The 26165-nt window shown below is 55.2% G+C and overlaps 2 protein-coding genes, 1 long non-coding RNA gene, 5 other non-coding genes and 1 pseudogene across 13 annotated transcripts; 7 read left to right on the top strand and 2 right to left on the bottom strand.

Moving 5' to 3' along the window:
- Window positions 1-1134: 1134 nt before the first annotated feature.
- On the top strand, window positions 1135-6711 carry LOC103743711 (Friend virus susceptibility protein 1). Of its 6 annotated transcripts, none has more exons than XM_008845166.3 (6): window positions 1135-1255; window positions 2649-2692; window positions 4226-4255; window positions 4469-4497; window positions 4789-4819; window positions 5094-6711. In XM_008845166.3, exon 6 carries the CDS (start codon window positions 5146-5148, stop codon window positions 5995-5997), a length of 852 nt encoding a protein of 283 aa, XP_008843388.1. In that variant the 5' UTR covers window positions 1135-1255; window positions 2649-2692; window positions 4226-4255; window positions 4469-4497; window positions 4789-4819; window positions 5094-5145; the 3' UTR covers window positions 5998-6711. The 6 variants fall into 6 exon arrangements, with proteins under 6 accessions (XP_008843388.1, XP_008843389.1, XP_008843391.1 ...); XM_029569293.1 differs by lacking the exon at window positions 1135-1255 and adding an exon at window positions 1968-2022 and having other exon boundaries at window positions 5602-6711; XM_008845167.3 differs by lacking the exons at window positions 1135-1255; window positions 4226-4255 and adding an exon at window positions 1335-1409.
- LOC115072381 lies at window positions 2492-2581 on the top strand. The gene has a single exon (XR_003851434.1). It is a non-coding gene; the product is annotated as a small nucleolar RNA SNORD88 (small nucleolar RNA).
- LOC115072383 lies at window positions 4070-4149 on the top strand. The gene has a single exon (XR_003851436.1). It is a non-coding gene; the product is annotated as a small nucleolar RNA SNORD88 (small nucleolar RNA).
- On the top strand, window positions 4306-4396 carry LOC115072382. Its single transcript, XR_003851435.1, has one exon. It is a non-coding gene; the product is annotated as a small nucleolar RNA SNORD88 (small nucleolar RNA).
- On the top strand, window positions 4619-4710 carry LOC115072380. The gene has a single exon (XR_003851433.1). It is a non-coding gene; the product is annotated as a small nucleolar RNA SNORD88 (small nucleolar RNA).
- Window positions 4953-5025, top strand: LOC115072384. Its single transcript, XR_003851437.1, has one exon. It is a non-coding gene; the product is annotated as a small nucleolar RNA SNORD88 (small nucleolar RNA).
- Window positions 6712-7499: 788 nt separating the features above from the next.
- On the bottom strand, window positions 7500-12829 carry Acp4 (acid phosphatase 4). Its single transcript, XM_008845165.2, has 11 exons — window positions 12361-12829; window positions 12172-12276; window positions 12006-12092; window positions 11126-11272; window positions 9825-9923; window positions 9650-9745; window positions 8630-8762; window positions 8468-8550; window positions 8000-8130; window positions 7734-7912; window positions 7500-7655 (listed from the first exon to the last, which is right to left on the bottom strand). Exons 1-11 carry the CDS (start codon window positions 12469-12471, stop codon window positions 7543-7545), a joined length of 1284 nt encoding a protein of 427 aa, XP_008843387.1. The 5' UTR covers window positions 12472-12829; the 3' UTR covers window positions 7500-7542.
- Window positions 12830-19067: 6238 nt separating this feature from the next.
- On the top strand, window positions 19068-19585 carry LOC103743709. The gene is made up of 3 exons (XR_607677.2): window positions 19068-19181; window positions 19257-19316; window positions 19464-19585. It is a non-coding gene; the product is annotated as an uncharacterized LOC103743709 (long non-coding RNA).
- A 4562-nt stretch (window positions 19586-24147) lies between these two features.
- LOC115072374 lies at window positions 24148-25055 on the bottom strand (annotated as a pseudogene).
- Between the last annotated feature and the right edge of the window lie 1110 nt (window positions 25056-26165).

The raw sequence follows: 26165 nt of genomic DNA, 5'->3' as shown, positions 1-26165 counted from the left end.
CACGGCATCAGGAATGGAACCCGGGGCTTCGTGCTAGAGGAACACTTCCTGAATGTGCGTAAGTGCATCGTGTGTGCAATGGCCGCGGTGGTCAAAGGAGGGCGTCGGATCCTCTGGAATTGAAGTTACGGACGGGTGTTAGTTGTCATGTGGGTGCTGGGATTCGAACCCGGGTCCTCTGCAAGCTCAGTCAATGCTCCAACCGCTGAGCCTCCATAAGCTGCCCCGCCAGGATCGACAGACTCCAGATCCTGGGCAGAAGCAGGGACACATGGCCCATGAACCGGAGAAGAGGCGGAGCCCCAGCTGTGCAGAGGAAGGCGGTGTCAACACAGTAGAGGGGAGGGGAGGGTGCCCTGACCCAGCTCCAAGCACGGATACAGGTCAGCATCCCAATGGGTCCTCCTCAGCCTCCTCCCCCAGACCCAGAAGTCTTCTCCAGCCTCCTCCTTCAGACTCAGTGGTCTCCCAGCCTCCTCCTTCTGACTCAGTGGTCCTCCCCAGCCTCCTCCTTCAGACCCAGGATCCTCCCCAATCTCCTCCTTCAGACCCAGGGATCCTCCCAGCCTCCTCCATCAGACCCAGAGGTCCTCCCCAGCCTCCGCCCCGGACTCGGTTCTCCCACCCTCCTCCTTGGGACTGATGGAATCCCCGCCTTCTGGGCCCGCTCAGGCCCCGCACATCACTCTTCAGCTCCGCCTCTGAGCCACGCGGGTGCGTCCCTCCACCGCCTGTCAATCTCCCAGTGGCCCCGCATCCCCCCCGACCCCCACCTCCCTTGGGTCGGCCCTTTAAGCGTGACCCGCCCGCCCTTCTGCTGAGCTGGTAGTTCGGGTGGCTTCCGGTCATGTCTCCGCCCACTCGGGGGTGGGTCCTTTCTCTTCCCGCCCCTTATTCGGGGCTGCCTCAGCACTGCCAGTCGTGCGTAACAGAATGACGGTCCAGATGCGTCCTTCCTCCTCCTTCCTTTCCTTGTCCTTCTCAGAGGCAACACATCTCCCTGGTCAGGAAGTGTCTAGTGGCAGTGAACGACTGTTCTTTCCCTTACGGCAAAGAAGGGCTTCTGACGCAAGGGCAGTGTTGCCTGCCTCACCACGGAGCATGAGCGGTGCCGGGCGCGGAGCCGGAGGGGCGTCGGGGCGGGGCTTGAAGATGCTGGGGTGGAGCCTGAGGATCGCGGCCCTGGGAGCCTGAGAGATGCGGAGTCAGAGGGTTGCCGGGGTCGGGTCCTGAGGAGCACCCGGGGCGGGGCCTGGTGAGCACCGCTTCGGAAGCCTGAAAGAGGCGGAGTCCGAGGAGAGCCTCAGGGCGCCGGGGGCGGGGCCTGCCGAGCGGCGCGCGGTATAAAGCGGGACTCGCGGCCGCGACGCGTTCTTGTGGGTGGCGAGCGGCTGCTGAGAAGGTGTGGGGTGAGTGTTTTTTGGCTTGTCTCACGCCTTCCGGTCCGTGGCGTGGCTTCGGGCTCGGGGATGCGCGTGTCCTGGGGTGCGGGGCTTGGTCTCGGGGGCCCTTGTTACGTGGACCGGGTCCGGAGCGCTGCGTGGGCCTCGGGCCCGCGCTGGAGCCCGGGTGTCCCTAGAGGGGCGAGGGCGGGCCCTTTGGGAGCGCTTCCTTGCGGCAGGTGAGGGGGATGGCCTTTGTGTGCACGTCAGGCGGCCTCCGCCATTTCTGCTGCTCTCATCGCGGGTCTCGTCCGCCATCTTACCCATCTGGGGGTGACAGGGCCGGAGGTGTGACATCTAATTCCGCCCCCCCAGGATGACATCCGTGTGCTCCTCCCTTGTGTTCCCTCCCGCCAGGATCTCTCCTTAGGAGCCCTACCACTGCACCCCGTGGGATCTTTAGAGCGTGTGAGGATTGGGGGGGCATCCAGGCGGAAGTGAGTGTGCACCGCACGTGGACCTCCGGGTTGCTGGGAGAAGCAGGTGGAAACTGGGCTTGTGCTGACCTGCGAGGACCCTGGCATGATGGAAGAGGGATAGATGGGGAAAAAGCCAAGCGTGGACGCGTTGCCCAGCGTGGATGATGTCATGGGTTCAAGTCCCGACTCTGCAAAGCCTGGGGCGGGGTGCAGGGATTGTCTAGGGCCAAGTGTGGACGTGTTGCCCAGCAATGGGTGATGTCCTGGGGTCAAGCCTCGACTCTGCAAAGCACGGGACAGGGTGGGGCGAAGGAATTGGTAAATTGGTGCTCAAAGATCTGGAACGCTCCTGACCATGTGGGCCCCTGCCTGAAGGGAGCTGCTGACTTCCTCCCCACCCCCTTCCTCTGGGAGCCTGCTGTGTGCATTGCTAAGTGCTCTCCCCTGCCTTCTCCCAGATCTGTTCACACCTGGGCTGAGCAAGGTCTTGGCAGCCCATCCCAAAGGAGTCTCTGGTTCTGTCGCTGGGTTGAGTGGAAGCATCTCTGGGTCTTGTGTTTTTTGATCTCTGCTCTCCTCACTTGGCCTCCATCCTGAGGACAAGTGGCCATGACCTCTGGGCCAGGTCCAGGGCTCCCATGATGTCTAGCACTGGGCTCCGATCAGCCTTGAGGACACAGTGCCCCCCAGGACCTTTGACACCTGGGATCTGAGGAGCCTGGTTTTTGAAGTTCTGTATATAAGCGGTCCCCACGTGTGTCCTCATCACATCCTCCCTGTGTTACAGGTGTATCTTCAAGCCAAAGGACACCTACCAGCATCGGCTCTGTGGTAAGGACTCTCACTCCTTGATTTGAACAGGTCGCAGCTAGTTCACCTTCATGTGAAGTAGCTTTGTGTCAGTTTCCCTGGCACCTAATTTACCAAGAATGGAGGGTGTTTATCTGCAGAAGCTGTCTTAGTTATGGGAGCCCAGGCAGCTGAACCTGGGTGCTGGCTGGAGCAGGTGTCTGAGCCCTCTGTGTACTCAGGGTAGCAACGTGCCCTGCCTTCAGAGATAAGGACTGCCTAAAATGTAGAGTGGAAGAAAAAGTATGAATCAGTCACTTCTTAAAGAGCCTTGGGTGTACGCTGGCACATTGTTAGGATAACAAGATTTATCTGAGGGATGTTTCCAAGAGCAAAGCAGCAGAGGCAGGAAGAATTCCCCATTGTTCCCTGCGAAAGCCCAGAGGACAGTGACTGCAGTGTCACTGACCTTGTCTTTAACACATCAGTGTGCTAGGCCCGCTAGTGAAGAGGTACCCTGCACTGAGCATAGGGAGCGGTGGGAGGTCCTGGGGAAGGTGGATAGGCAGACCCATGCCTACCCCTGTGGTCATGCTCTGCTAGCCCTGTCACATGGAGCTTGTGAGTGCAGTTGCGGGGGTATTCCTGGGGCTGAGCTTCACATTTCTAGATGCATTTAAACAACAGGTGGATTAAATTTATGTTGCTAAATAGTGCTGAGCACGTGTGTGTTTAGTTGAGAAATAGCCAGGCAGATGACTCACATGGGAGACTGAGGCAGGATAATCATGAGTTGGGGGCCAGCCTGGGCTATATATCAAGACTTCCTACAGGAAAAAAAAAAAAGAAAAAGCTCACCAAATTGCAGTAGGGTGCCAGTGAGAGGCAGGTTTCTCCACAGAAAGCTCTGGAAAGTCACTTCCCCAAGTTACAGAGTGGACAACTGATGCTGCCCAAGGCCAGGCAGCTTAGAAGACTGGGGGGAAGCAGGCCTGGGGCAAAGGGCATCTTCCTCGTGCCCTGGGAGATCAGGGGGCCAGGCCCAGCCTCTACCTCATCTGCCTACCTTCCAGAAGGTGAGGCAGCCCACGCGGGTCAAGGTGGACATAGAGGGATGGTCCTAGTCTGTGCCTATAATCCCAGTACTCCAAACCACTAAGTCAGGAGGATCCTGAGTTCCAAGTTCAGCCTGGGCTACATACAAAAGTAAACAAGATGGGTGTGGTGGTACAGGTCTGTGTCTGCAGCTCTAGCATTTGAGACATGAAGGCAGGTCAGGAATTCCAAACTAAATATATTTGATGGAAAGCAGGCTAAGGGGACTGGTCCCCTGTTACTCTCAGAAACCAGGGTCAGTCATTTTCTTGCCTATAGTATCCCCTTGGGGCTGAAAGGGGCAGGGGAGGACTGAGACTACCAGGACCCCTGCGATGTCCAGCACTGGGCTCTGAGGACATGGTGCTCCCCAGGACCTTCGACACCCGGGGTCTGAGGGGCCCTTGCTTTGAGAAAGCACTAGTGGGGTGTCGGTCTCCCTGAGCCTCACCAGCCTCTTCTGGTCCTTCCTGCCTCCAGGCCTTGTGCACACAGCCCAGCTCCCTCCAGGTAAGCACAGAAGGGCAGCCTGGGAGCAGAGTCTTCATGGCTGTGCTGGGGGACCTCTGTGATGTCCAGCACTGGGCTCTGAGTACCCTGAGGACATGGTGCCCCCCTGAACCTTTGACACCCCAGGGGTCTGAGGGGCCCTGACTGGGAGAAGGGCTAGTGGAGTGTTGCAGTCTCCCTGAGCCTCACCAGCCTCTCCCCTTCTTCCTTTAGGCAGTTCCTACAGACAGCCTGGTTCCCACGTAAGTGCAGAAGGGTGGCCTGGGGTAGGTAGGAATACTAGCTAGTACAGACAGACCTAAGTTCAGACAGTAATGGGGTGCTGGGCTGCAATGGCTTGAGACATCCTGTCATTGCTCATGGGGACCCCTGTGATGTCCAGCACTGGGCTCTGAGTACCCTGAGGACATGGTGCCCCCCCCGGGACCTTTGACACCCGGGGGTCTGAGGGGCCCTGACTGGGAAAAGGGACTAATGGGTATCAATCTCCCTGAGCCTCACCAGCCTCTTTCCCCTCTCCTTCCTGCCTGCAGGCCTTTGTGCACACAGCCCAGCTCCCTCCAGGTAAGTGCAGAAGGGTGGCCTGGGGTAGGAAACAGTCTTTATGCCCTTACAGACAGCTAGGTTCAGGCTGTCCTGAGCTCTTGAAGCACTGCTGACCCTATGCCATGAGGCATCCTGTCAGGGCTGTGCTTGGGGATCCCTGTGATACCTAATACTGGGCTCCAACCACCCTGAGGACCTTTGACACCTGGAGGTCTGAGGGGCTCCTACTCTGGAGGGGTGATAGATAGGAGTGTGGCCCTGCCACCTCCCAGCACCCCCTGTCCTTTCCTAGCCTCTGCCACAGCAGCCCCAGGCCCTCTCTCTGACCCTTGAGGCTGCTGGCCATGGCCGAGAGAGTGCTGGTGCCCACCCAGGCGGGCCGGGGGGACCGCTACTACACGTACACCGAGCTGCTGGCCATCTCGCGGCGCTTCCGGCAGAGCCCCAATGAGCTCATGGTCACCTGGATCCTACGGGTGTATGACCAGGGGGGCCCTGCCCTGTCTCTCAATTCCGGGGAGCTGGGGCTGCTGGGCGACCTCACCCACGACGCCATCTTCAACTACCGTTGCAAGGCCCTGCGAGGTGGCTGCCAGACACTAGTAAGCTGGCTGCTGCAGGCCTGGCGCCAGCGCTGGGAGTCCTCCCTGCATTTTGAGGCCACCGAGCTGCCCTTCCGGCCGTGGACCACCATGGAGGAAGGCATCCAGCTGGTGCGCGAGCTGGGCATGCTCGAGTGGATCTACCTTGACCCAGAGGGGCCTGTGGCTCTGGCCCCTGAGGACGTGCCCTTCACCCAGGGCTTGCAGCGGCGCCTGCTCACAGCTGCACCCTCCGAGCTGCGGCTCTCCCTGGTCAGCTTGCTGGTGCGGGGCATGACTGTGCTGGAGGCTGTGATGGAGATACAGACCATCGCCGACGTGGGCCTGCTCTGGCGGCAGAGCCAGCCTGGCCGCACCAAGCTCATGTTGGGGCCCAACCCAACTCGCAAGGACCTCCTGGGCTGGCTGCTGAGCCGTGGGGTGCCCCGGGAGCAGGTGGACAAGCAGCCCACCAAGGTGCTCCTGGAGCTCTATATCAAGGAGGCCAAGCGCAGCCGAGGTCACCCCACCTACGGGCTGGCGGAGGAGCAGCCCCCCCCACCCCCGTACTCTGACCAGGCCTGTGGGGAAGAGCCACCCGTGCAGCACGAGTAGTCTGGGCTACTGGGAAAGTAGGCTTGAGTACCTTCCCAAATACCCCCTAGTTCTGATGCCACAATCAGTGACCCCAAGAGGGTTGTCCTTATCCTCATCCACAGCTCATGGGGAATGAGCCACAGGTGGCCACCTGCAACCCCTGGAGGACACAAGCCCCTGGGAGCTGAACCGTTCAGGCCATGATGAGGTGGGTGGCCACAGCAAGGTCCCCACCCCTCTGTTGCCCAGGCCCCAAGTACCAATATGTATAGGCCATCTTGAATTTTTTACTTTTCCAATGCAGCATTTTTACATGATGTTTTACTCCCGTGTGATACTTCCTTTAATTGTAAGGGCTCAGAACTTTGACTTAACATTTTATTTTAAGCATATTCGACACTTTAGGGCCAGGCCCTCATGGTAAGGGCTTCCTTCGAGTTTAAACTTTTCTAATGCAGCACTTTTACTTTATATTTTATTTTGAGCTTGTGTGACACTTTAGTTTTAGGGAGGGAAGGGTCCCCCTTTGTAAGGACTTTCCTTGGGGGGTCCTGTTCCAATTTTCTTTTAGCCACACCCTTCCCTTCTGAAGCATGTCCCAGCTGGCTCTGGTTTGCCTGGCTGCACACATGGCCTCTGGCCAGTGTGGGTCTGTGTTTGCCCGGGGAACGAGGCATACAGCCCTGGGGGCTCTGCCAGTTCCTATTAAATGGCTGTTTCGTTGCCCTCCAAGGACTGTGCTGTTTGACTTGGTCCGGGCCTGGGTGGAATCGGGGTGTCGAGCTGGGTCCAGGGCAGGTGAGGCACAGGCGGACTTGTCCACCTCGAGCCCGTTTCCAGAGGGTGCTCCAGCGGTCTGGTGAGGAAAGGTGGGCTGGTGGGCGCCAGTCACAGCCGCAGGCTGGCCCCAGCCCCAAACTTGGGCCCCTAGTTGAGGGGTTTTCTTTAGGTTCTTGTAAGACAAGGTGATCCTTAGCGCCCCAAGTGCTGGGATTGGAAAGTGCTAGGTTGGCTCCCGGACTTGGGCCTCGATGGACCTCCCCAGGCCAGGTGAAAGCCCCTGGCTTTCCCAGTGTCAGCTGACAGCACTAAAACCGGGGAGTGGGGCTCCAGGAGTGGGCCTTGAGTAGCTGCTAGGCAGTGGGAGGGTGGGACCCTCAGTCTGCTGAGGACCCAGCATGGCCATGATGAGTCCTCTCAAGCCAGGCCCCGGTGAACCCTGTCCCCATCTGGATCCCAAGTATACTGGGGACACCCAAGACGACCAGCCTGTTCTGCCACCCACAAGAAGGGGCTGCTGGGGGACTGTTCAGGGTTCCGTGTGACCTGAGGCCACAGGCTCCCTGTTAATGTGGAATATGGTTATTCTGCCTGCCCTGGGAACCCCACAGGTAGATGCTAGCACCTCCATACAACACCTGAGTATGTGCACGCACACTCGGTGCGGCCTGCCCAGCCCTAGTCCCCATGCGCACGCACAGTAAGTGACAGGCAGAGCAGCAGGTGAGCACACGTGTTGGGATCCATGCCAGCTGGGGGTTGGGGGGAGCTGCCCATCCCCGCTCACACAGCACCCCCCAGGGCCCGCAGGCAGCTGGGCCTCCAGGCCAGCAGGCCGAGCCCCAAGCTCAGCACAGCCAGCACAGCCACAGCTCCGGCCAGCAGGGGCACCGTGGCTGCGGGAAGAACATGGGGGTTGTGAATCCCGGGCCGAGGGGACTCCCCACTCCCTCCCCTGTGCAGAGGACTGTCACCTGGGGGGCTGGCAGGCTCATATGAGCCATGGCAGGGGGCCCCGTGAGCTGGAGGTCGGGCTGGAGCGGTCAGCTGCTGGAAGCGCCCTAGTGGACAGGGGGCCGGACATCCGGGGATCCTGAGGGGCAGGGGCGGGCGGGAGGTGTCGTTGCGGTAGATGAGGGAGACAGTGACGTTCCTGGGGGCAGAGGGGATACAGTGGCACTACCCATCACCCCTCCTGAGACTCCATCCCGCCCAGAACCAAACTGCCACTCATCCTCACTCTCCGTCTTCTTCCTCCTCAGGGTCCCCAGAGCGCCCCCGGAACTCGAAGGCCAGGCAGGCGGCGTAGGGCGGGGTGTTCCCATCATAGAGGCCAAGGGCCCCCTGGAGGGCCAGCAGGGTGCTGTCATGCTGCAGGGGATTCCCATGGGGGGCTGAGTCAGGATTCCTGCAGAATACTGCTAGTACTCCACATGTCTACCAGACCCACACTACGGGGCAGGCGCCTGCCGCAAGAAGCCCTTGTATCACGCTTGCCCGGAGATGCAGAATACGGCAGAAGGGGTCCAGGGATCCAGTCGGTTCTTGCCCCTCTGACCCCATCCCTTCCCTCCTCACAGACTGCTGCTAGTAACTCGGTGTGCCAACGCTAACATTAGAGATAAGGGTTACCAGAGGCAGTGGGCTGAGGTTACACTGGGATTACCAGGGCTTCCTTACCATCCACCCACCCCCGCCAAGGACTCACAGCTGAGTACATGACCATCTTGAGGGGCAGCCCCAGGCGCTGGGCCCGGGAGAAGTTGCTGAGGATAGCATCCAACAGAATCCCTGATGGTCAAGAGCCAGGCTTAGATACCCATCCCCTGCTTGAGGAAGGCCCCTTCTCCCCCCAGATTCTACACCTCACCTCCTGTCAGCTGAGCCTTTTCGGCTGCCCGGGGTGGGCCCACATGTGCCCTGATATCCAGGGCTGAGATCTGTGACAGTGTCTTCAGGACGTCTGGGGAGGCCCAGGATGGGAGGGCAAGGCCATGGGCACGCTGGGGAGAGAGAGGGTCAGTCAAGAGAACTTTGGCTGTCTTCCTGACCTCCATTTGTTTTTCGGGGTTGTTTGTTTGTTTTTTATGTGTATGAGGTTTGCCTGCATCATGTGTAAGTGCTTCCAAGTCTTGCAATGCGCATAGAGGCCAGAAGAGGGCATCTGATCCCTGAAACTGGAATTAGGGAAGATTGGTAGCCTCCATGTGAGTGCTGGGAACCGAACCTCGGTCCTCAGCAAGAGCAGCCAGTGCTCTTAACTGCTGAGCCAACTGTCCAGCACCCAGATTTTTGTTTTGTTTTAAGGCACGGTCTCCCTAGATCCACAGCTTGTCTGGAACTCCCTATGTAGACCAGGCTAGCCTGGATTTCACATCTCTGTCTCCCAAGTGCTGGTTTAAAGGTGTGCACAACCACACCTGGCTAGCACCTGGATTTTTAATGTAGGTGCTGGGAATCCAAACCCAGGTCCTCATGCTTGCACGACAAGCACTTCACAGACTGAACCACCTCCAAAGCCTAACACCCCTCTTTTTTAAATCATGGGTCCTAGTGCTTGACAGCCAAATCTCCCAGACTCTGGCCCTCATTTGAACTCAAAAACCAGCTCCCCACAATGTGGGCTAGAGTGGGTATCTAGTGCTCAGCCCATAGTCCTTCCCAAGCCCTCTAGGACCAGAGGTATTTTGGAATCTGACATTTCGGGGAGCTGGTACCAGTGCAATCTGGAGTAGCCCCTCTCAGTCAGTACCTCTACCATGAAACAAAGTGTAGACACCATCCTCACCACGTGGATGGGGAACTCACACAGGGCCAGATCACTTGCTCCAATAAGCAGCTAGCCTAAATGAGAATTTAAAACCTCTAATTCATAGATGTGAGGGCTCACCTGGCAGATCAGCGTGTCCAGAACTTTCCACGCCCTGCGGAGGGGTTCTCCAACCAGGGACAGCCCCGTGAAGTTGCCCAGGCGGGTCAAGAAGTCCTGGATGACAGCATTGGGTTGGGTGAGCACTGACCAATCCCCACTTCCTGCCTTGCCCCACCAGCACCCCAGTGCTCACCGTCCAGCCTTCCAGGGCCTCCTGGTAGTCAGCAGCCTCTGTGGACTCCCGCAGGAGCTCATGGTACCGGGGACAGCTACGCATGGGGAACCTCAGCAACTGGGGAAAACTGAGGCTCAGAGGACAGCGGCCCAGCTGGGAGCTCGCAGTGGGCCATGTGGCTGGGGGTTCAGGCCTGTGCCTCTCTCCCAATCTCCCCTTTATTCCAGCTCTGCTGCGCTGGGATGGCAGCTCACACTCTTGGGGTCCTGCTGCTCTGCACCTTCCTGGGTGTCTGGAAGTGGAGCTGCCTCTGTCCTTCTCCAACTCAGTGTCCCTTTCTTTCTTCCCATCCCTTTTTGTTTTTTTGTTTTTTTGGGTTTTTTTAGTATTTTTTATTATTTTTATTTTATGTGTATGAGTGTGTTGCCTGCATCTATGTTAAGTGTGCCTGTGCCATGCAATGCCCACGGAGGTCAAAAGACGGCATTGGATCCCAGGGAACTGTAGTTATGGATGGTTGTTAGCTGCCATATGGGGCCTGGGAATTGAACCTGAGTCCTCTGCAAGAGCAGTCAGTACTATTAACCACTGAGCCATCTCCAGCAACGCCACCCCCCGCCACCCCTATCCCTTTTTGTATGTGCCGGGTGCTAGGGATGGAATCCAAGGCTTTGGGCAGGCTAGGCAAGACCCTACCTCTAAGCCATTTCCCAGCCTCTCACTAGGGGATTCTAGGCTAGAGCTCTACCACTGAGCCGCACCCCAGACCTCACTGGGGGATTCTAGGCAGGGGCTCTACCACTGAGCCACACCCCAGCCCCTCACTGGGGATTCTAGGCAGGGGTCTACCACTGAGCCACACCCCAGCCCTTCTGGGAATTCTAGGCAGGGCTCTACCACTGAGCCACACTCCAGCCCCTCACTGGGGGACTCTAGGCAGGGGCTCTACCACTGAGCCACACCCCAGCCCCTCACTGGGGGATTCTAGGCAGGGGCTTTACCACTGAGCCCCCCCCCAGCCCCTCACTGGGGGATTCTAGGCAGGGGATCTACCACTGAGCCACACCCCAGCCCCTCACTGGGGGATTCTAGGCAGGGGCTCTACCACTGAGCCACACCCTAGCCCTTCTGGGAATTCTAGGCATGGGCTCTACCACTGAGCCACATCCCAGCCCCTCACTGGGCAGGGGTTCTGCCACTGAACAACATCCTCAGCCCTGTTGTTAAACTTTTCATTTTGAGACAGTCTCTCTAAAGTGCCCAGACTGGCCTTGAACTCAGACTCATCCTGCCTTTCCCTCCAGGTCCAGCCTCCTGACCTTGTCCTCAGAAACTGGCACGGTGTGCACTGGGATGGGCTTCCAGTCAGCCTCTGGACTCCCAGGTGCAGCCTCAGGGAACAACCCAGCCAGGTTGGCCTGTGCGCTCTCCAGCGTGCGGTCGAAGTCTGTGCTGCGGATATACACCTGGGCAAGGTGGAGGTGACAGGAGGGCGGGCACAGGCCAGGGTCAGCAGTTCCCCAAATCAAAAGCTTCAGATTCAGTTTGGGGGTAGGTTAAAGATCAGAAAGAGGGGTCTACAGTCAGGCATGGAGAGTCAGGGGCAAGTTCAGGAGTCTGTCTGCAACTTTGGAAGTTGGAAGCAAGGGTCAGAGTTCAGAGCTGGGTGAGGTGTTGGACTTTAGGGGCCAGCTGAGCCAAAGAGGGTTAGAAAGATCAAAGTCACTGGGGGCTAGAAGTTAGAGGTCAAGATGGGGGCCAGAAATGTGGGGCCAAAGTTCAGTACACAGTCCTCAGAGGAGTCAGTCAGGGGTCAGTGGCCAGAACTGAGCCTAAGGTCAGGAGACAGAAAAAGAAGGTCTGAATTGAAGGGAGAATCAAAGGTCAGAGGTCAGGACAGGGGTAGCTTAACGAAAGAGTGCCTGCCCAGCAAGACCTGAGACTCCATCCCCAAAACCCCCATCCCCTTAAAAAAATCGGGGGCAAGACAGAGGTCAAAGACACAAGTTCAGTAGTCAGAAGGTCAACTTGGAGTGAATGGGCATCCAGACAAAGCTGTATCTCAGGTGGAGACAGGCTAAAGGTCAGGATAGGGTCCTGGTTGTCTCAGGCCCAGAGGGGTGCAGGTCACGTTGTTGGAGTCCAAGACCACAGGTGAAAGGTCAAAGGGAACACTGGGGTCAAAGGTCAGCACAGTACCTCTTCCCGACGGTACTCGGGGCTCAGGAAGGCCTTGTAGCGCCTCCGTAGGAAGCGGCCCAACTCCAGCTGCTGGCGGATGCCCTCCTGGAGACAGAGGTGGCCTTAGTAGGACCCCCATCCACCCCCTCCCTTTCTTCAGTCCCCCCTCCCCGCTGCTCCTAACCCTGGTCAGCTGGCCCAAGCCTCGAGGCCACAGGGTGGAGGCCGCTTCCTTGTGGGGGTCTGTGGGGTAGGAGGCCAGTGGGGCACGGTCCCCATGGCGGAACACCTGGAGACAGGAGGGCACAGGGTCAGGGCTGGGGAAGTAGGACCTGCGTCAGGTAGCAGTAGTAGGGGTGGGGGTGCTGCTTACCAGAGCCACGAACAGCAGGGGTCCCTCCAGCAGGGCCTGGGGTGGCATTAGCAGCAGCAGCAGCAGCAGCAACCGTCCTGCAGTGTGGCCCTGAAACCCTGGCTCGGCCATTTCCACAGAGCGCAGACGCTGAGCTCAGCCTCAGTCTGGCTGTGGCCTCACCTGCTCATTAGCCTCCGACTGGGCCCCCTGTGAGCCAGCACAGGCCCCAGCATGCTCCCCAGGAGCATCCCAGGCCTCCTGGGACTGGGATTAACCCATTTCATCTCCACCAACCCCAGAAAGTATCCATACAACCACCAGTGTCCCTGCTTTGCAGACAGAGAAACTGAGGCACAACAGGGCTACTGGCTTGCTTGATGAAGCACCTAGTAAGTGGGAAAGCCCGAACACCGTTACCAGGAGACAAATCCAGGTTTCCCTACACTTTAGACTTACCGCCTCTGTTCTCTCCCTTCTCCCAGTCTGTCCCCACCCCGAAAAAAAAAAAAAAAAAAAAATCCCCCCCCCCCAAAAAAAAAAAAAAAAAAAAAAAAAAAAAGTGTTAGTGCTCTCTGAAGGTGGTTTTCATGCCACCTACAAGCTGATCAAAACCAACAGGGCCCTGTGACCAAACACCGACACCCAGGAGTTATAGACAGGCTAGGTTCAAATCTCACGATTTACAAGCTGTGTGGCTTTGGGTGAGTTACTGTGCCTCTCTGTGCATTCATCTCACAAAATGATGCAGATGAATGTGTTACACTAAGCACTTAAGAGAACCTGTTTTCAGAAAGTCACCACTACAAATCATGTAATGATTATGACCATGTAATAAATGGCCCTAAAACTTAGCAATGTATCTGTGTATGTGTGGGTGGCTAGGTATGCATATGTGAGTGTGTTTGGAGGCCAGAGTCTGGTAAGTGTCCTCCTCAATCACTTTACCCCCTTTTTTTTTTTTTTGAAGATATTACTTTTTTATGTGTCTTGAGTATTTGCACGTATGTGTGTACACCATGTGCATACAATGCCCACAGAAACCAGAAGAGGGTGTCGGATCCCCTGGAACTGGTGTTACAGTTGTGAGCCTCCATGTGGGTGCTGGGAATGGAGCCCAGGTCCTCTGCAAGAGCACCCAGGGCTCTTAACCAGCCCTCCACCTCAATTTTTGATACAGGGTCTCTTACTGAGCCTGGAGCCTGCCAGTTTGGCTGGACTGACCTCCAAGAATCCTCCTGGCTCTGTTGCACCAGCTCTAGGATCACAGGTTCACACTGTGTCAGCTTTTTACGTGGGGTCCAAAGTCAGGTCCTCATGTTTGTATGGCAAGCACTTCACCAAATGAGCCTCGAATTTGTTACTGTCCATGGGGTTTCATGGGTCAGGAATTCAGGAGCACTTTGCATTTTGTATGATGGGAGTTTGCACCATGGTACCCACATATACTGAGGGAGTGCTGTGTGACTGAGCTACATCCCCAGCCATCCCCACCCCACCTCCTTATTTCTTTTTATTTTGAGACAGGAGCTCAATAAGTTGCCCAGGCTAGCCTTGAACTCACTCTGTAGCCTGGGCTGGCTAGAACTTACAACCCTCCTGCCTCAGCTTCTGCTAGGGTGAGTCAGTGTAACTCCCAACTTCCTTAACATCAGAGCAAAACATGAGGCAAGCAGAGGTGACACCAAGCACAGGAACAAGGTGCACCAGGAATGAGAATCTGTCTCCAGAGGTGCTGTCCCTGGTGTGCTCGCTCAAAGTGACTGCCAAACGGGTAGCGGCAGACAACCAGCGATTCCTGCCCAGCTCTGGCGGTGGGGGGGGGGATCCCCATCCCTTCTCTCTCACCTTCCAGAGCTGTGTTCTGTGGCTGCCTCTTCAAAGCCAGCCATGTGGTACCACCATTCGTTGCCACGCCCCCTCTGGTTACCTTAATCTGGTGGCCCCTGCCCCCTCCATTTGTCTGTGTGTGTGTTATTAACTTTTTCACATGCCTTTAATCCCAGCACTCAGAGGCAGAGCCAGGCAGATCTCTGTCAGTTCAAGGACAGCCTGGTCTACATGGTGAGTTCCAGGCCAGATAGGGCTACATAGTGAGACTGTGTCAAAATACCTTTAGATTTTTTTGTCTTTTTAAGACAGGGTCTCCCTGTAGTCCCAGCTGTCCTGGAACTCACTCTGTAGACCAGGCTGGCTTTGAACTCAGAGAGATCTGCCTGCCTCTGCTTCCTGAGTGCTGGGATTAAAGGCGTGCACCATCACACCAGGCTAAAACAACTTTTTAAACTGTGTGTGTGTGTGTGTGTGTGTGTGTGTGTGTGTGTGTGTGTTCACCTGCCATGTCACACTGGTGGAGGTCAGAGGACAACTTAAAGACTCAGTTTTCTCCTTCCACCACGTGAATCCCAGAAAGTGAACTCAGGTCATCAGGCTTGTGAGCAGGTGTCTATCCGCTGAGCCACCTTGAAGGCCCTTAATTTTGTTTGTGTTTTGAGACTGGGTCTCATGCATCTCAGGGTGGCCTCAAAGGCACTATGCACCATGAAGCTGAAGATGACTTTGAACTTCTGTTCCCTGTTCCTCTATCTCCTGAGGGCCAGGATTGCAGGTGCACCACACACCTGGAATTTTCAGTGTTGAGAATCAAACCCAGGGCCACTGGCAAGCACTCCACCAACCTCACTCCAGCCCAGCCCCATTAAGATATTTTCATACATACCTGTCTTTTAATTTTTTTTTTTAGTTTTATGAATGTTTTGCTGCATGTATATAAGTGCACCACACATGGAGGTCAAAAGAAGGCACTGCATTCCCTGGAGTTACAGAGAGTTGTTAGGTGCGACGTGGGTGGCTGGGAACCAAATCCCAGTCCTCTGCAAGAACAGCCAGCGCTCTTACCCACTGAATCATCTCTCCAGCCCTGTACATAATTGTCTTTGTGATGTGGCACCTTCTTGACCATAGCTGTGCCATGTTGAAGTTTAGGCTAACTCTAGCCTCTGAAATTATTAGGTAGTTGCCCAGGGTATGGGAAGACACATCAGCAGGACCCCAGCTGCCTTGGGAATGGGTCAGTGTGTTCCAGAGTGCACCTGCTAACTGCAGACTTATGGCTTCTGTAGGTTATGCTTGGCTTGCTTCTGCAAAATAGTAACTATTGCTTAAGAGAATAGAAATTGTTAAGGGGGCTCTCCACCTGTAAGCTTGGGAACTTAAACTTTTCACTCCTGTCATGGTTTTTCTGTATATAAGCTTACCCTAAAGATGGCTTAGTGCTACATACTTGGGTTCTGACAACTTGTCTTTTCACTGGCCAGCTAGTAGACTTGTATTCGGCAAAGCTTTGTCTGAGTGGTCTTCTCCAGTGAAGCCCCTACAACATCTTTACTCTTTTCTCTTCCATGGTTTCCTCTTCCATGGCCTGTGCCTCCCTCAGTCAGGACCCTTGTAGTGATATGTGGGGCCACCTGGACAATCACAGACCATCTCTCCACCTCAGGTCCTTGAACTCACACCTGCCGAATTCGCTCCCCACGTAAAGTCACACGTTTATAGGACCTGGACATCTTAGGGACCCACAGGCAAAGCCAGGAATATATCCTTCTCTACCCTCCTATGTCTGTCCCACCACCCAGACCCCCTCTCGGCTCCTGTCAGTGTCATGTGACACCTCACCCCAGATAAAAAACCAGTGACGGACCAAAGTACAGACACCACCAAAGTCCAACTTGGTGAGCCAATGGGTTTTATTGGGATTACATACAGGAGTGTGGGAGAGGGGTCACAGGTGCTTAAATGACTCAAAGTCAGCTGCATCACCAAAGCCCACCCCAGCGTGGAAGCCTGGAAGCCTGGAGCACTGCACAGCCTGCAGTGAGCTCTGCAGGTTAGTCCTCTAAGCAGCTCGGCTGGTCTGTGCCTCTCCCAGGCAGCTCCACTGGCCTGAGTCTCCATAGCAGCCCTTACTGCGTATGTAACCCCAGGGAGGGAGGTGCCTTGCACATCTGGTCAACTTCCTGAATCTTCTCTAGTCTTTTCCAGCCTCCTTTAGAACGTCTGAGTTTTGTGCGAGATGGTTCAGCAGTTAAGAGCACTGGCTGCTCTTGCAGAAAACCCAGGTTTGAATCCCAGCACCCATATGGCAGCTAACAACTGTCTGTAACTCCAGTTCCAGGGGATCTGATGACCTCCTCTGTCCTCAGAGGGCATTTCATGACACATACATATAGTCATATGCATGCAGGTAATACACACATACATGTAAAATAAAAATAATAAAATTTTTAAAAAGAACTTCTGAGTCTTAATGCACTTGGGAGGAAACTGCTGTGCAACTCCAGGTTCTGCTCTGTCCCACTCCAGGCTGACACTTTGGGTTCTGAATGGGGCCGGGTGACACCTGTCATTCCCCTCCCCTGTGTATGTATGGGGTCTGTGTTTTTGTCCTAACGCTGGTGACAAATTGCCACCTCCTGAGCTGCTTATGGCAACAGGAGTTTATCTTTTACCATTTAGGCTGTGAGTTCTGGGATCAAAGGCGTGTACCACCATGCCAGCTGACCCAAAGCAACTTTAAAAGAGTTTATTTTAGCTTACAGTTCCATTGAGTTTATCATGGTGACATGGCAGGTGTGGAAAGCTGGGAGGTCACATCTCAGGCACAATCAGAGAGGAGAGGAGAGAGGGAGAGGGAGAGGGAGAGGGAGAGAGAAAGAGAGAGAGAGAGAGAGAAAGAGAGAGGGAGAGAGAGAGGAGGGAGAGAAGGGAGAGAGAGGAGGGAGAGGAGGGAGAGAGGAGGGAGAGGGGGGAGAGAGAGGAGGGAGGGAGGAGAGGGAGAGAGAGGAGGGAGAGAGAGAGAACAGGAAGTTAGGCGAGGTAATAAACCCTTAAAGCCCACCCCCAGTGACTTTACTTCCTCCTACAAGGCTCCATAATGTAAAGGTTCCATGACCTCCCCAAACACCACCACCAACTGGGGACCAGGTGTTCAAATACCTGAGCCTACGGGAACATTTCTCATTCAAATCACATCTAGAGTAGCCCAGGCTGGCCGTGAACTCACTGTGTAGCCAAGAATGACCTTGAACGCCTCATCCTCCTGCCTCTATCCCCAAGTACTGGGATTGTAGGTGTGCCGCCACACTTGGCCTATGTGGTGCTGGGAATGGAACCCAGACCTTCATACACGTAGGGAAGTATTCTACAAATGATTTGTTTGAGACAAAGCCTCACTATGTAACCCTAGTCATCCTGGAACTCACTATATAACCTAGGCTGGCCTTGAACTCATGGTGATTTTCCTGTCTCTACCTCCCAAGTGCTGCGATTATAAGTACTATGCCTGTCTCAGTACTTAGAAGTGAGTTCAGTGCCAGCTGGATTGCTTACATACTGAGACCCTGGGTCAAAATATTTTCCTCAATCACTTTCCTCCCAATCTGATGGCCCTCACTGCACCTAGAACTCACTGATTTGCTAGACCAGCTCATCCTCCTGTCCGGCCCCCACCCCACCCCAGTGCTGGGGTTACAAGTGTGTGCCACCATGCTGGCCTTTGTACACGAGTGCTGGGTAGTCAAACTCAGTTCCTCCTGCTTACATGGCAAGTACTTTACCTACTGAGCCATCTCCACGACCCTCATCTTGGCCCATGTTTTCTTTACAAACAAACAAAATGGCTCAGCAGTCTTTAAGTGATTCACCTGAGGTCACCAACTGATAGGTGTCAGAGCTGGAACACTAGGCTTCCCCAAGGTGGCTTCCAACCCTCACTGCCCTCAGTATCCAGCCTGGGACATCACCATCGCTGCCAGGGAGCTGGATAAGATGTACCACGCTGCCCTGTTTCATGCATTCTCGGTTCCTCTTTGTTTACAGCGGGAATCTACATGTGGGGGACAAAGGCACCTCCAGTGCTCAGGTGAGGTGGCAATGAGGAAATCCCACGTGCTAAGTTTCCTATGTTCCTCCACCCCCTCCTCTGTATCCCTCGTCACCTGGAAAGTTTTTTGGGGTTTTTTTTGGGGGGGGGGTCTTTTTCAGACAGGGTCTCCCTGTAGCCCCAGCTGTCCTGGAACTCACTATGTAGACCAGGCTGGCCTTGAACTCACAGAGATCCTCCTGACTCTGCCTCCCGACTCTGCCACCATGCCCGGCTTATGGAAAGTCATTTTAAAGGCAGGAAGGACAGAAAAAGTGTTTGAAATCTACAGAAAGAGAGAGAGAGAGAGAGGCCTGATATGGTGAACAGCAGATAGACACTCAAGAGTCTAAGGGTCTCAGTTACTGTGGCTCAGAGGTCAGCCCCAGCCACCACTACTCCAGCCTCCTCTCCAGCCTGGGGACCAGGCTCCAAGACTCCAGTGTAATCTGTCAGTCTGTCTTCCCCACCCTTGCATCTGGCAGACACGGGGGGCTGGGGGGGGATGCCGTTTTGCCTGGGCCACTTGACTATTGTTCCTTCCTCCAGAGTCCCTCTGCCTTGAGATACCACGGACACCCAGGGCCCAGCATGTTGTTCCTGTTCATGATTTTCCCATGGCTCCCAAACACCTTTCAGGGAAGAAACCCCATCTTCTCAGTGAGGAGCTTGAGGTCTGGACTCTTACAGGTGTTGATGCTGAACTTGAGCAACCCATGTGACATTCCACACCCACATCCCCCTCAGCATAATGCCCCCGGAATGTCTTGTCTACCCAGAATGCCCTTCCCTGGTCACCATGGCCACCATTTCCTAACAACTCCTTCCCATTCTTGAGGCTTCTCCCAACTAACTCAGAGGCCCGAGGAAGGGAGGCCAAGCCGCTGTGTGGCTAGGATCTATGGCCATGAACTTACAGGAAGTGAGGACAGGTGAAAGGCCAGGGGTAGGGTGGAGGGAGGAAGGGAGGGAGCTGACCTCTGCCCTCCTCCCCCAGAATGTGACCTTGGCCATGGCTGTGTTCACCATTCTGGCTTCCATCTACTTCTTCCACAAGGTGAGGGTGGCCAGGCCCAGGATTTGGAGTTGGGTACAGGAGGGGATGGGGTGCAGGAGGGGAGGTTGTTCCTCTAGTCTCTTTCTTCAAGGCTCTTTCTGTAACTTGTCTCCATGTACCTTTACCCTGTCTCTGTCTCTGCCACAGTCTCAGCAGTGAGAAGACATGGCTCCCTAGTCCACCAGCCCTTTCCTAGTCCACCAGCCCAACCTCCATCTGTTCAACCATGACTTGGGCCTCTGAGACTTAATAAATGTAACAGCACAAGACCCTGGCTCCTGCTGCCCACTCGTCCAAGGACTATGGTTTCAAAACCATACTTTTGGTGGGAAGAAAGAGGGCTGGGAAGGCCGCCTGGGTCTGAGGGAAGAGTCTGGGGAGTACCCTGGGCCTGAGGGAGGAGGCTGGGGAGTACCCTGGGTCTGAGGGAGGAGGGCTGGGATCTGGACCCCTGGGTCTGAGGGAGGAGGCTAGGGAGGACCCCTGGGCCTGAGGGAGGAGGCTGGGGACTACCCTGGGCCTGAGGGAGGAGGGCTGGGATCTGGACCCCTGGGTCTGAGGGAGGAGGCTGGGGAGTACCCTGGGTCTGAGGGAGGAGGGCTGGGATCTGGACCCCTGGGTCTGAGGGAGGAGGGTGATGAGGATCTACCCTCTCTAGTTTGAGGGTCAAGGCCCAGCCTCTGGCCTGGGCTCTGAGGAACACCCACACTCAAAGGATGTTTCAACTGTGAGTGTAAGAACAACGCAGTGCCAGGGCCCTGTTCATGCAGTGCCATGCAGTCCGAGCTGCACCTGCTCAAACTGAGCTTGCTACCTAGCTCCAAACCGGCAGAACCCTCTTTCTCTGCCAGGCAAAGGGGGAAAACCTTTGTTCTGTACATTTGGAAGTCCACTTCCAGGATTGCCAGACATCAGAGATGTGAAGGGACTTAGTAAGCTGTGGAGGGTCTGTAATTGTAATTTCTTTATTATCTGAAAGAATGTTAACATTTCTTCCCTCTTTTCCCTTCATCACCTGTTGTCAAGTGTCCCTGCTTTTAGAAGTGTCTAGAACCTGAAATAGGTAGTCTGTTAGCACCTTCCACTACCTTCCCGTCACCTTCTCCAGCCTCCCCAGGCGGTTTTCAGGGCAAGAACCAGATGGGTCATGGCGCCCTCTGTGGATGAGGACAGGTCTCTGCTCTCAAATACATTCCATGCGATGAGCCCTTGCATGCAGTCCTAGAAATAACCGCACGGTGGCGCTCTCGGATTAGCTTCCCAGACTGAAACCAGCCAAGGGGCTTGAGTTTTGCAACCCAGGCTGGACCTTCATGGGCCTGGGCGCTCTCCCAGACACCCTGAGTCCCACATCCTCCCCCTCCACCACTGCTACATCCCTAGCCCCATAACTCATTAAAAATGGCCAAGCATCTACACTCCTAGTTTATTTTCACCTGCTGTACCCTTCACCTCTACTTTGCATCTCATCCACTGAAGCCTTTTATAAATAGCCCTCTCCGCCCCGCCCCCCCATCACCTATATACAATGTTCCTCCAACCTCCTCGCTCCCCAGATAGACTTGGCTGTGGTTTGCAACCACATAACAACGCCAGCCTTTGGCTCTCCACACCCCTTCTCCCGCAGGACTTGACCACTTATGAGGTTCTGCGTCCTCCGGGAGCTATCAACTTGGCATTTTCTCAACCGCAGGCCTATGGAGATGGATGGGTCTCAGGCCAGGGCTGTGGAAATCCGCTGAGGGCTTTGGCAAGTCCCACCATCGCGCTTGGGGTGGGGTGGGGCATCGATTCAGCTCTGAGTGCTCCCCCGGGTGATATGAACAGGTAGTTCCGGGATCCTGAGCCCCAGGATGCAGCGATGCATTAGCCGGAGGGAAAGCTGAAGGCTGCAAAGGCGCCTCCCGTGTGAAGAGAGGAGTGGGTTTGGAGACCAGGCTCCAGCCACCCAAGACAGCTGTCCGAGTTCTTTACAGAGACCTCCATCAAGGCTTGGGATTCTTTTATTTTATTAATCTATTTATTTATGTGTGTGAGTGTACTGTCTGCACATATGTAAGTGCACCCATGTGATGCAAAGTCTGCAGAGGTCAGAAGAGGGCGTCAAATTCCCCTGGAACTGGAGTTATGGACTGTTGTTAGTTGCCATGTGGGTGCAGGGATTTGAACCTGGATCCACTCCAAGAACATCCAGTGCTCTTAACAACTGAGCTATTTCTCCTATTTCTTAATTATTGCTATTTTATTTAATTTTAATTTTGTTTTTGTTTTTTGTTTTGAGACAGAATGTCACTGTGTAGCCCTGGATAGTCTGGAAGTCTACATAGACCAGGCTGGCCTCAAACTCAGAGATCCACTGCCTCTGCCCCCCTGAGTGCTGGAATTAAAGGCTATGTGCCACCACACCTGACTATTTTAACTTTTTAACAAATAAATACTTTCTATGTGCTGGTTAATGCTATGCTTTTTGATTTGATTTAATTTTCTGAGACAAGTCTCACTATATAGCCCTGACTGACGTGGAATTTCCTATGGCCTCGGACTCAGAGATCCACCTCCCACTGCCTCCCAAGTGCTAAGACCGAAAGTATGCACAATCATACCTGGCTTTTATTTTAATTAATTTTTTGTTTTTCGTGTTTCCCCTTTAAATTTTTATGTATATGAGTGTTTTGTCTGCATGTAAGTGCACCTGTGTGCACCAGGTGTGTTTGTGTGAATCTATAATCCTAGGACCCCTGTGGAGAGACAGAAGGCAGGCTGGGGAGAATCTCTGGAAGCCTAAAGGCCAGCTAGCCTGATGTACACAGCAGCAAAGAACCACAGGTGGGCAGTGAGGACAGACACCCAAGGCTGTCCTCTGACCTCCACACATGTGCCCTAGCATACACACACACACTCTCTCACACACACACATCATACACACAAAGATTTTGTAAGACTTATTTTTATTATTTTAAAGTGTGTGTGTGTGTGTGTGTGTGTGTGTGTGTACGTGTGTGTGCAATGCCCAAGAAGGCCAGATGAGGGCATTGGATCCCCTGGAACTGGATGGTTGCTAGCTACTGAGTGGGTGTTGAGAACCAAACCCGGATCCCCTGCAAGAGCAGCCAGTGCTCTTAACCACTGAGCCATCTCTCCAGCCCCTAAGACAAGTTTTGACTACTCAAAGCTCAAAGTTTAAAGTTTTTTTTTGTGAACTTCCCAGAAGATGGCAGGCTTGCAGCTGTGAAAGGAGTATGGCCCAATGCGCTTAGGACTTCAGTTACCAAGTTGCTGTTTTAACACCCTCAAACATCTCTACATAGGACCTATGTTCTCTGTGTAGGCAGCAATAGATGCAAATGGGTTTGGGGGTTGGTGTGTGTCGGAGAGGAGCATGTGTGTCATAGCGCTCATGTGGCAGTCAGAAGACACCTTTTGAGAGTCTAGTCTCATCTTCCACCACATGGGTCCTGGGTGGTAAGTACCCTAACCCACTGAGCCATCTCTCCAGCCATGTGGTATTCTTGACTCTTCACCTGGTGGGAGGTTTCAGCCAGACTCCTGGGTAAAGTGCTCCTTTTTCTGTGCACGTCCCCTTGATTTTCCCCTTTTCTATCCTGCTTCATTTGATGGTGTCAAAGGCTCAGCAGAGCTCGGTGTGGTAGTGCAGGCCAGTCAGCCCAGCTCTGGGGAGGCTAAGACAGAAAGAATGCCCATGTGTCTGAGGCCAGTTTAGGCTACAGAGTGGGATCCTGTCTCAGAAAACAATCACCCCTTAAAAAATGGGTAGAAGTTTGCCTTCATGATTGAGAGGTGGCTCAGCAGCAGAGCCCCTGCCTAGGATCCCCCAGTGAGGGGCTGGGGTGTGGCTCAGAGGTAGAGCCCCTGCCTAGGATCCCCCAGTGAGGGGCTGGGGGTGGCTCAGTGGTAGCGCCCCTGCCTAGATCCCCCAGTGAGGGGCTGGGGTGTGGCTCAGCGGTAGAACTTTTCCTTAGCATACTCAAGGCTTTGGTTCCATCCAAAAAGGGGAGGGATAATAGAAGGGACTTGGGACTTTTGAAGCCCTAGAAGAAGGAGTACCTGTACTTGTCTAGGAACCAGCAGTTTAGAGGTGCCACTGGTCTCTGTGCCGCTGATGGGATCAGCACCCTGGTTTGCATGGAGCTGTCCCCACATTAGCACCGGGCCTTGGGCTCAGGAGCAGGTGGGCGGTGGCTGACCTGTGTCACAGCTTAATTTTGTTCACATCCGGGCCCATGGGCCTGCTGCCTCCGTCTCTGTCTCCCTGTCCCCCTGCCTGCCTCTGTCCCGGTTTTAATTTCCATCTCTCACTAGAGCCTCTCGGTTTTCGTCTGCCCTGCAGCTTGTCTGCACCTTGCCCCTTGTCAGGACGTCTGTCTGCTGCCGATGGTGTGTCTCCAACCCAAGGGGCCGGCTGCTCATCCTCCCTGCTGCTGGGTCCTCTCCCTACCCTGTCTGTCTCTGTCTCTGTCTCCTCTCTCTCTCTCTCTCTCAATCTCTCTCTCTCTCTCCTTTCTCTCTGTCTCTGTCCCTCCTTCTGGGTCTTGGATCTCTCTCTGTCTCTGTCTCTCTGGATCTCTGTCCCTCTATATCTCTCTGGGTATTTATTTATCTCTGTCTTTTTCTGTTTCTCTGGGTCTCTGTCTCTCTCTGGGCCTCTGTCTCTGTCTCTCTCTCCTCATCAGCACGTCTTCAGTTCAGCTCACCCCACATTCTCAGAGAACGGCCCCTCTAAGCTTTGCTGGTGCTCTCAGACCCCTCTAGTGCCTCTTGGCCTCCACTCCCAGTGCTACGTACCCTCTGCCTCCCTGTCCCTTCGTCTGTCTCATGGGGACCACAGGGCTCTGAGCAGCTGCCCCTGGAAGGCCTGGTCCCTACACACATACAGCAGTGGTCTGAGGCAGCCACTGGAGCCCAGAAGAGTGAGGGGCAGGGTTCTCAGCAGCACCCACACATCCTTCAGCTGCAGCCCCAGCCCCTGTGCACCCAGCAGCCACAGGAGGTGAAAGGGAAACCAACAGAGGAACAGCATGGTGGTGGTAGCCACAGGCAGGCCCAGCAGTGGGGGACCTCCCTGTGACCCTGGTCAGCTGCAGTCACATCTGAACCACCATATGGAAGGCCCCCAGCACCCTGAGTGGCACCCTGAACCCAAACACCAGCCAATCCATCACAGGGCTCCAGGCCGAGGAGTCCTTGTCAAGGTTGGGGGGTGCTAGGGTCATTGTCCTGTTGGAAGGGTCACTTGGGCCAGCTCAAACCCTTGCAGCTCCCAGCCAGGCCCAGCAGAAGGATCCAGAACCCTTCAGCCCAGAGAACCACTTAGCGAGCTGTCTGGTGTCCCAGTGCCCAGGCCGGCTGTAGTAGCAAGGCACAGCAGTCAGCAGCCGTGTGGGTCAGGAACTGGCCACTGGCCCAGAAGGTCAGGAAGGCTAGACTGGGGTCCAGGCGACAGAAGGCGAGGCCCAGGGGCCAGTAGGTGTGGGTCTGGGTGAGGCTCAGGGGCAGGAGCCCTGTGAAGATGATATCAGCGATGAGCTGGTGGCCAAACCAGGCCGTAGACAGAAGGGCAGGCAGGGGGGACACCACAGCCTGGGCCAGCAGGTTGTGGCTGGCCGTGTCCAGCAGGTAGGACATGGTTGTCACCACGGCGTATAGGAAGAAGAGGGCAGTCCAGGGCAGGTAGAGAGTCGCCAGGAGTGCTGGAGACTATGTGCTTGCAGGGTCCTCCATGGGCTGTGGGGTACTGCCAGGGACCCAGAAGTTTCCACATTACAGCAGTGCCTGGCTACCTCAAGTCTCTGAGTCCTGAACCTTGGGGACCCTTCCAGTGCCCATCCAGACTCCCCCCGTTTCATTTTCCTGTGCTCTTGTAACACCTGCCGCCCAGTCTCCCACCCCTGGCCTAGCTCACATCTCACCCTCCTCTCCTGTTTCCTCATTCAGTCTCTTGGGCACACTGCAGGGCTGATCTCCACACCCTCCCCACTTCCAGACTCCTGTGGCTTCCCAGTGCACCTATGCAAAGCCCCAGCTTCTCCCCAACTACCCTCTCTGGTCTCCCATCTTGTCAGACCCTGCTTTTCTGGGTCCCTCTGTGCTCTGCAGGCCCCGCCACCTTCTTCCACCTAGCCTCTTCCACCTTCCAGAGTCATGTCCCAGGCAGCCTGGACAAAAAGCTCTATCACAGTCGGGGGAGGGGGGACTCAAGCTCCCACAGCCCAGAGGGGACACAGCCCATCTCTCAGCTCTCTGACCCCTGGGTCACACTCAGGTCCTTATGTCCATTGCCCCTCATCCCCTTGTGTCTGGAGCTCACCAGCAGGTGGGTGATGAGTGTCTCCACCAGTAGGTGGGTGTTGAGCAGCAGTTGGTGGCCTGGGCTTCCCTTGAGGACTGAAGTTCCAATGTGTGGCCAACCCACAAGTCAAGAATTATTGGAGGCAAAGCTGATGGGAAATGAGATGCCTCCCAGCAGGATCTGAGTCTGGGCCTCAGTTTCCCCCTCTGTGAGTGGAAGGACTGGCCTGCTCCCCTGGACACCCCCACAGGGAAGGGTCAGAGCTCCTCAGGTAGACACATAGCTCTGAGTGTTGTGGGTGTGCCCATCTCCCCTGGCCACCACCTCCCTTCCTCCTCCTCCGTAGTCCTTAGAACAAGCCCCCCCCCCCACACACAGCCTCTGTCCCTCCTGTTCCCCCTCACTATACGTGGCTTCATCCCATTACTACAGACAGCAAAACCTTACTCACCCCAGAACCTCACTGGGTGCTGCCTTCTTTGGAAGTCCCTCTGGCCACCACTTACCCCATCAATCTAAACAAGTATCACTTTGTATGCGGG

The sequence above is a fragment of the Nannospalax galili genome, unplaced genomic scaffold (assembly GCF_000622305.1).
Source record: "Nannospalax galili isolate Female #2095 unplaced genomic scaffold, S.galili_v1.0 scaffold960, whole genome shotgun sequence".
NCBI lineage: Eukaryota > Metazoa > Chordata > Mammalia > Rodentia > Spalacidae > Nannospalax > Nannospalax galili.
Note: the sequence above shows the minus strand (reverse complement) of the source record. Positions and strands in the feature narration are given on the sequence as shown.

Coding starts and splice junctions, on each gene's coding strand:
- LOC103743711 (XM_008845166.3), top strand. CDS start 5,146: ATGGCCGAGAGAGTGCTGGTGCCCACCCAGGCGGGCCGGGGGGACCGC.
- Acp4 (XM_008845165.2), bottom strand. CDS start 12,471: ATGGCCGAGCCAGGGTTTCAGGGCCACACTGCAGGACGGTTGCTGCTG. Junction 12,277..12,360: donor CCCTGCTGTTCGTGGCTCTG/GTAAGCAGCACC, acceptor TCCTGTCTCCAG/GTGTTCCGCCATGGGGACCG. Junction 8,131..8,467: donor AGATGGTCATGTACTCAGCT/GTGAGTCCTTGG, acceptor AATCCCCTGCAG/CATGACAGCACCCTGCTGGC.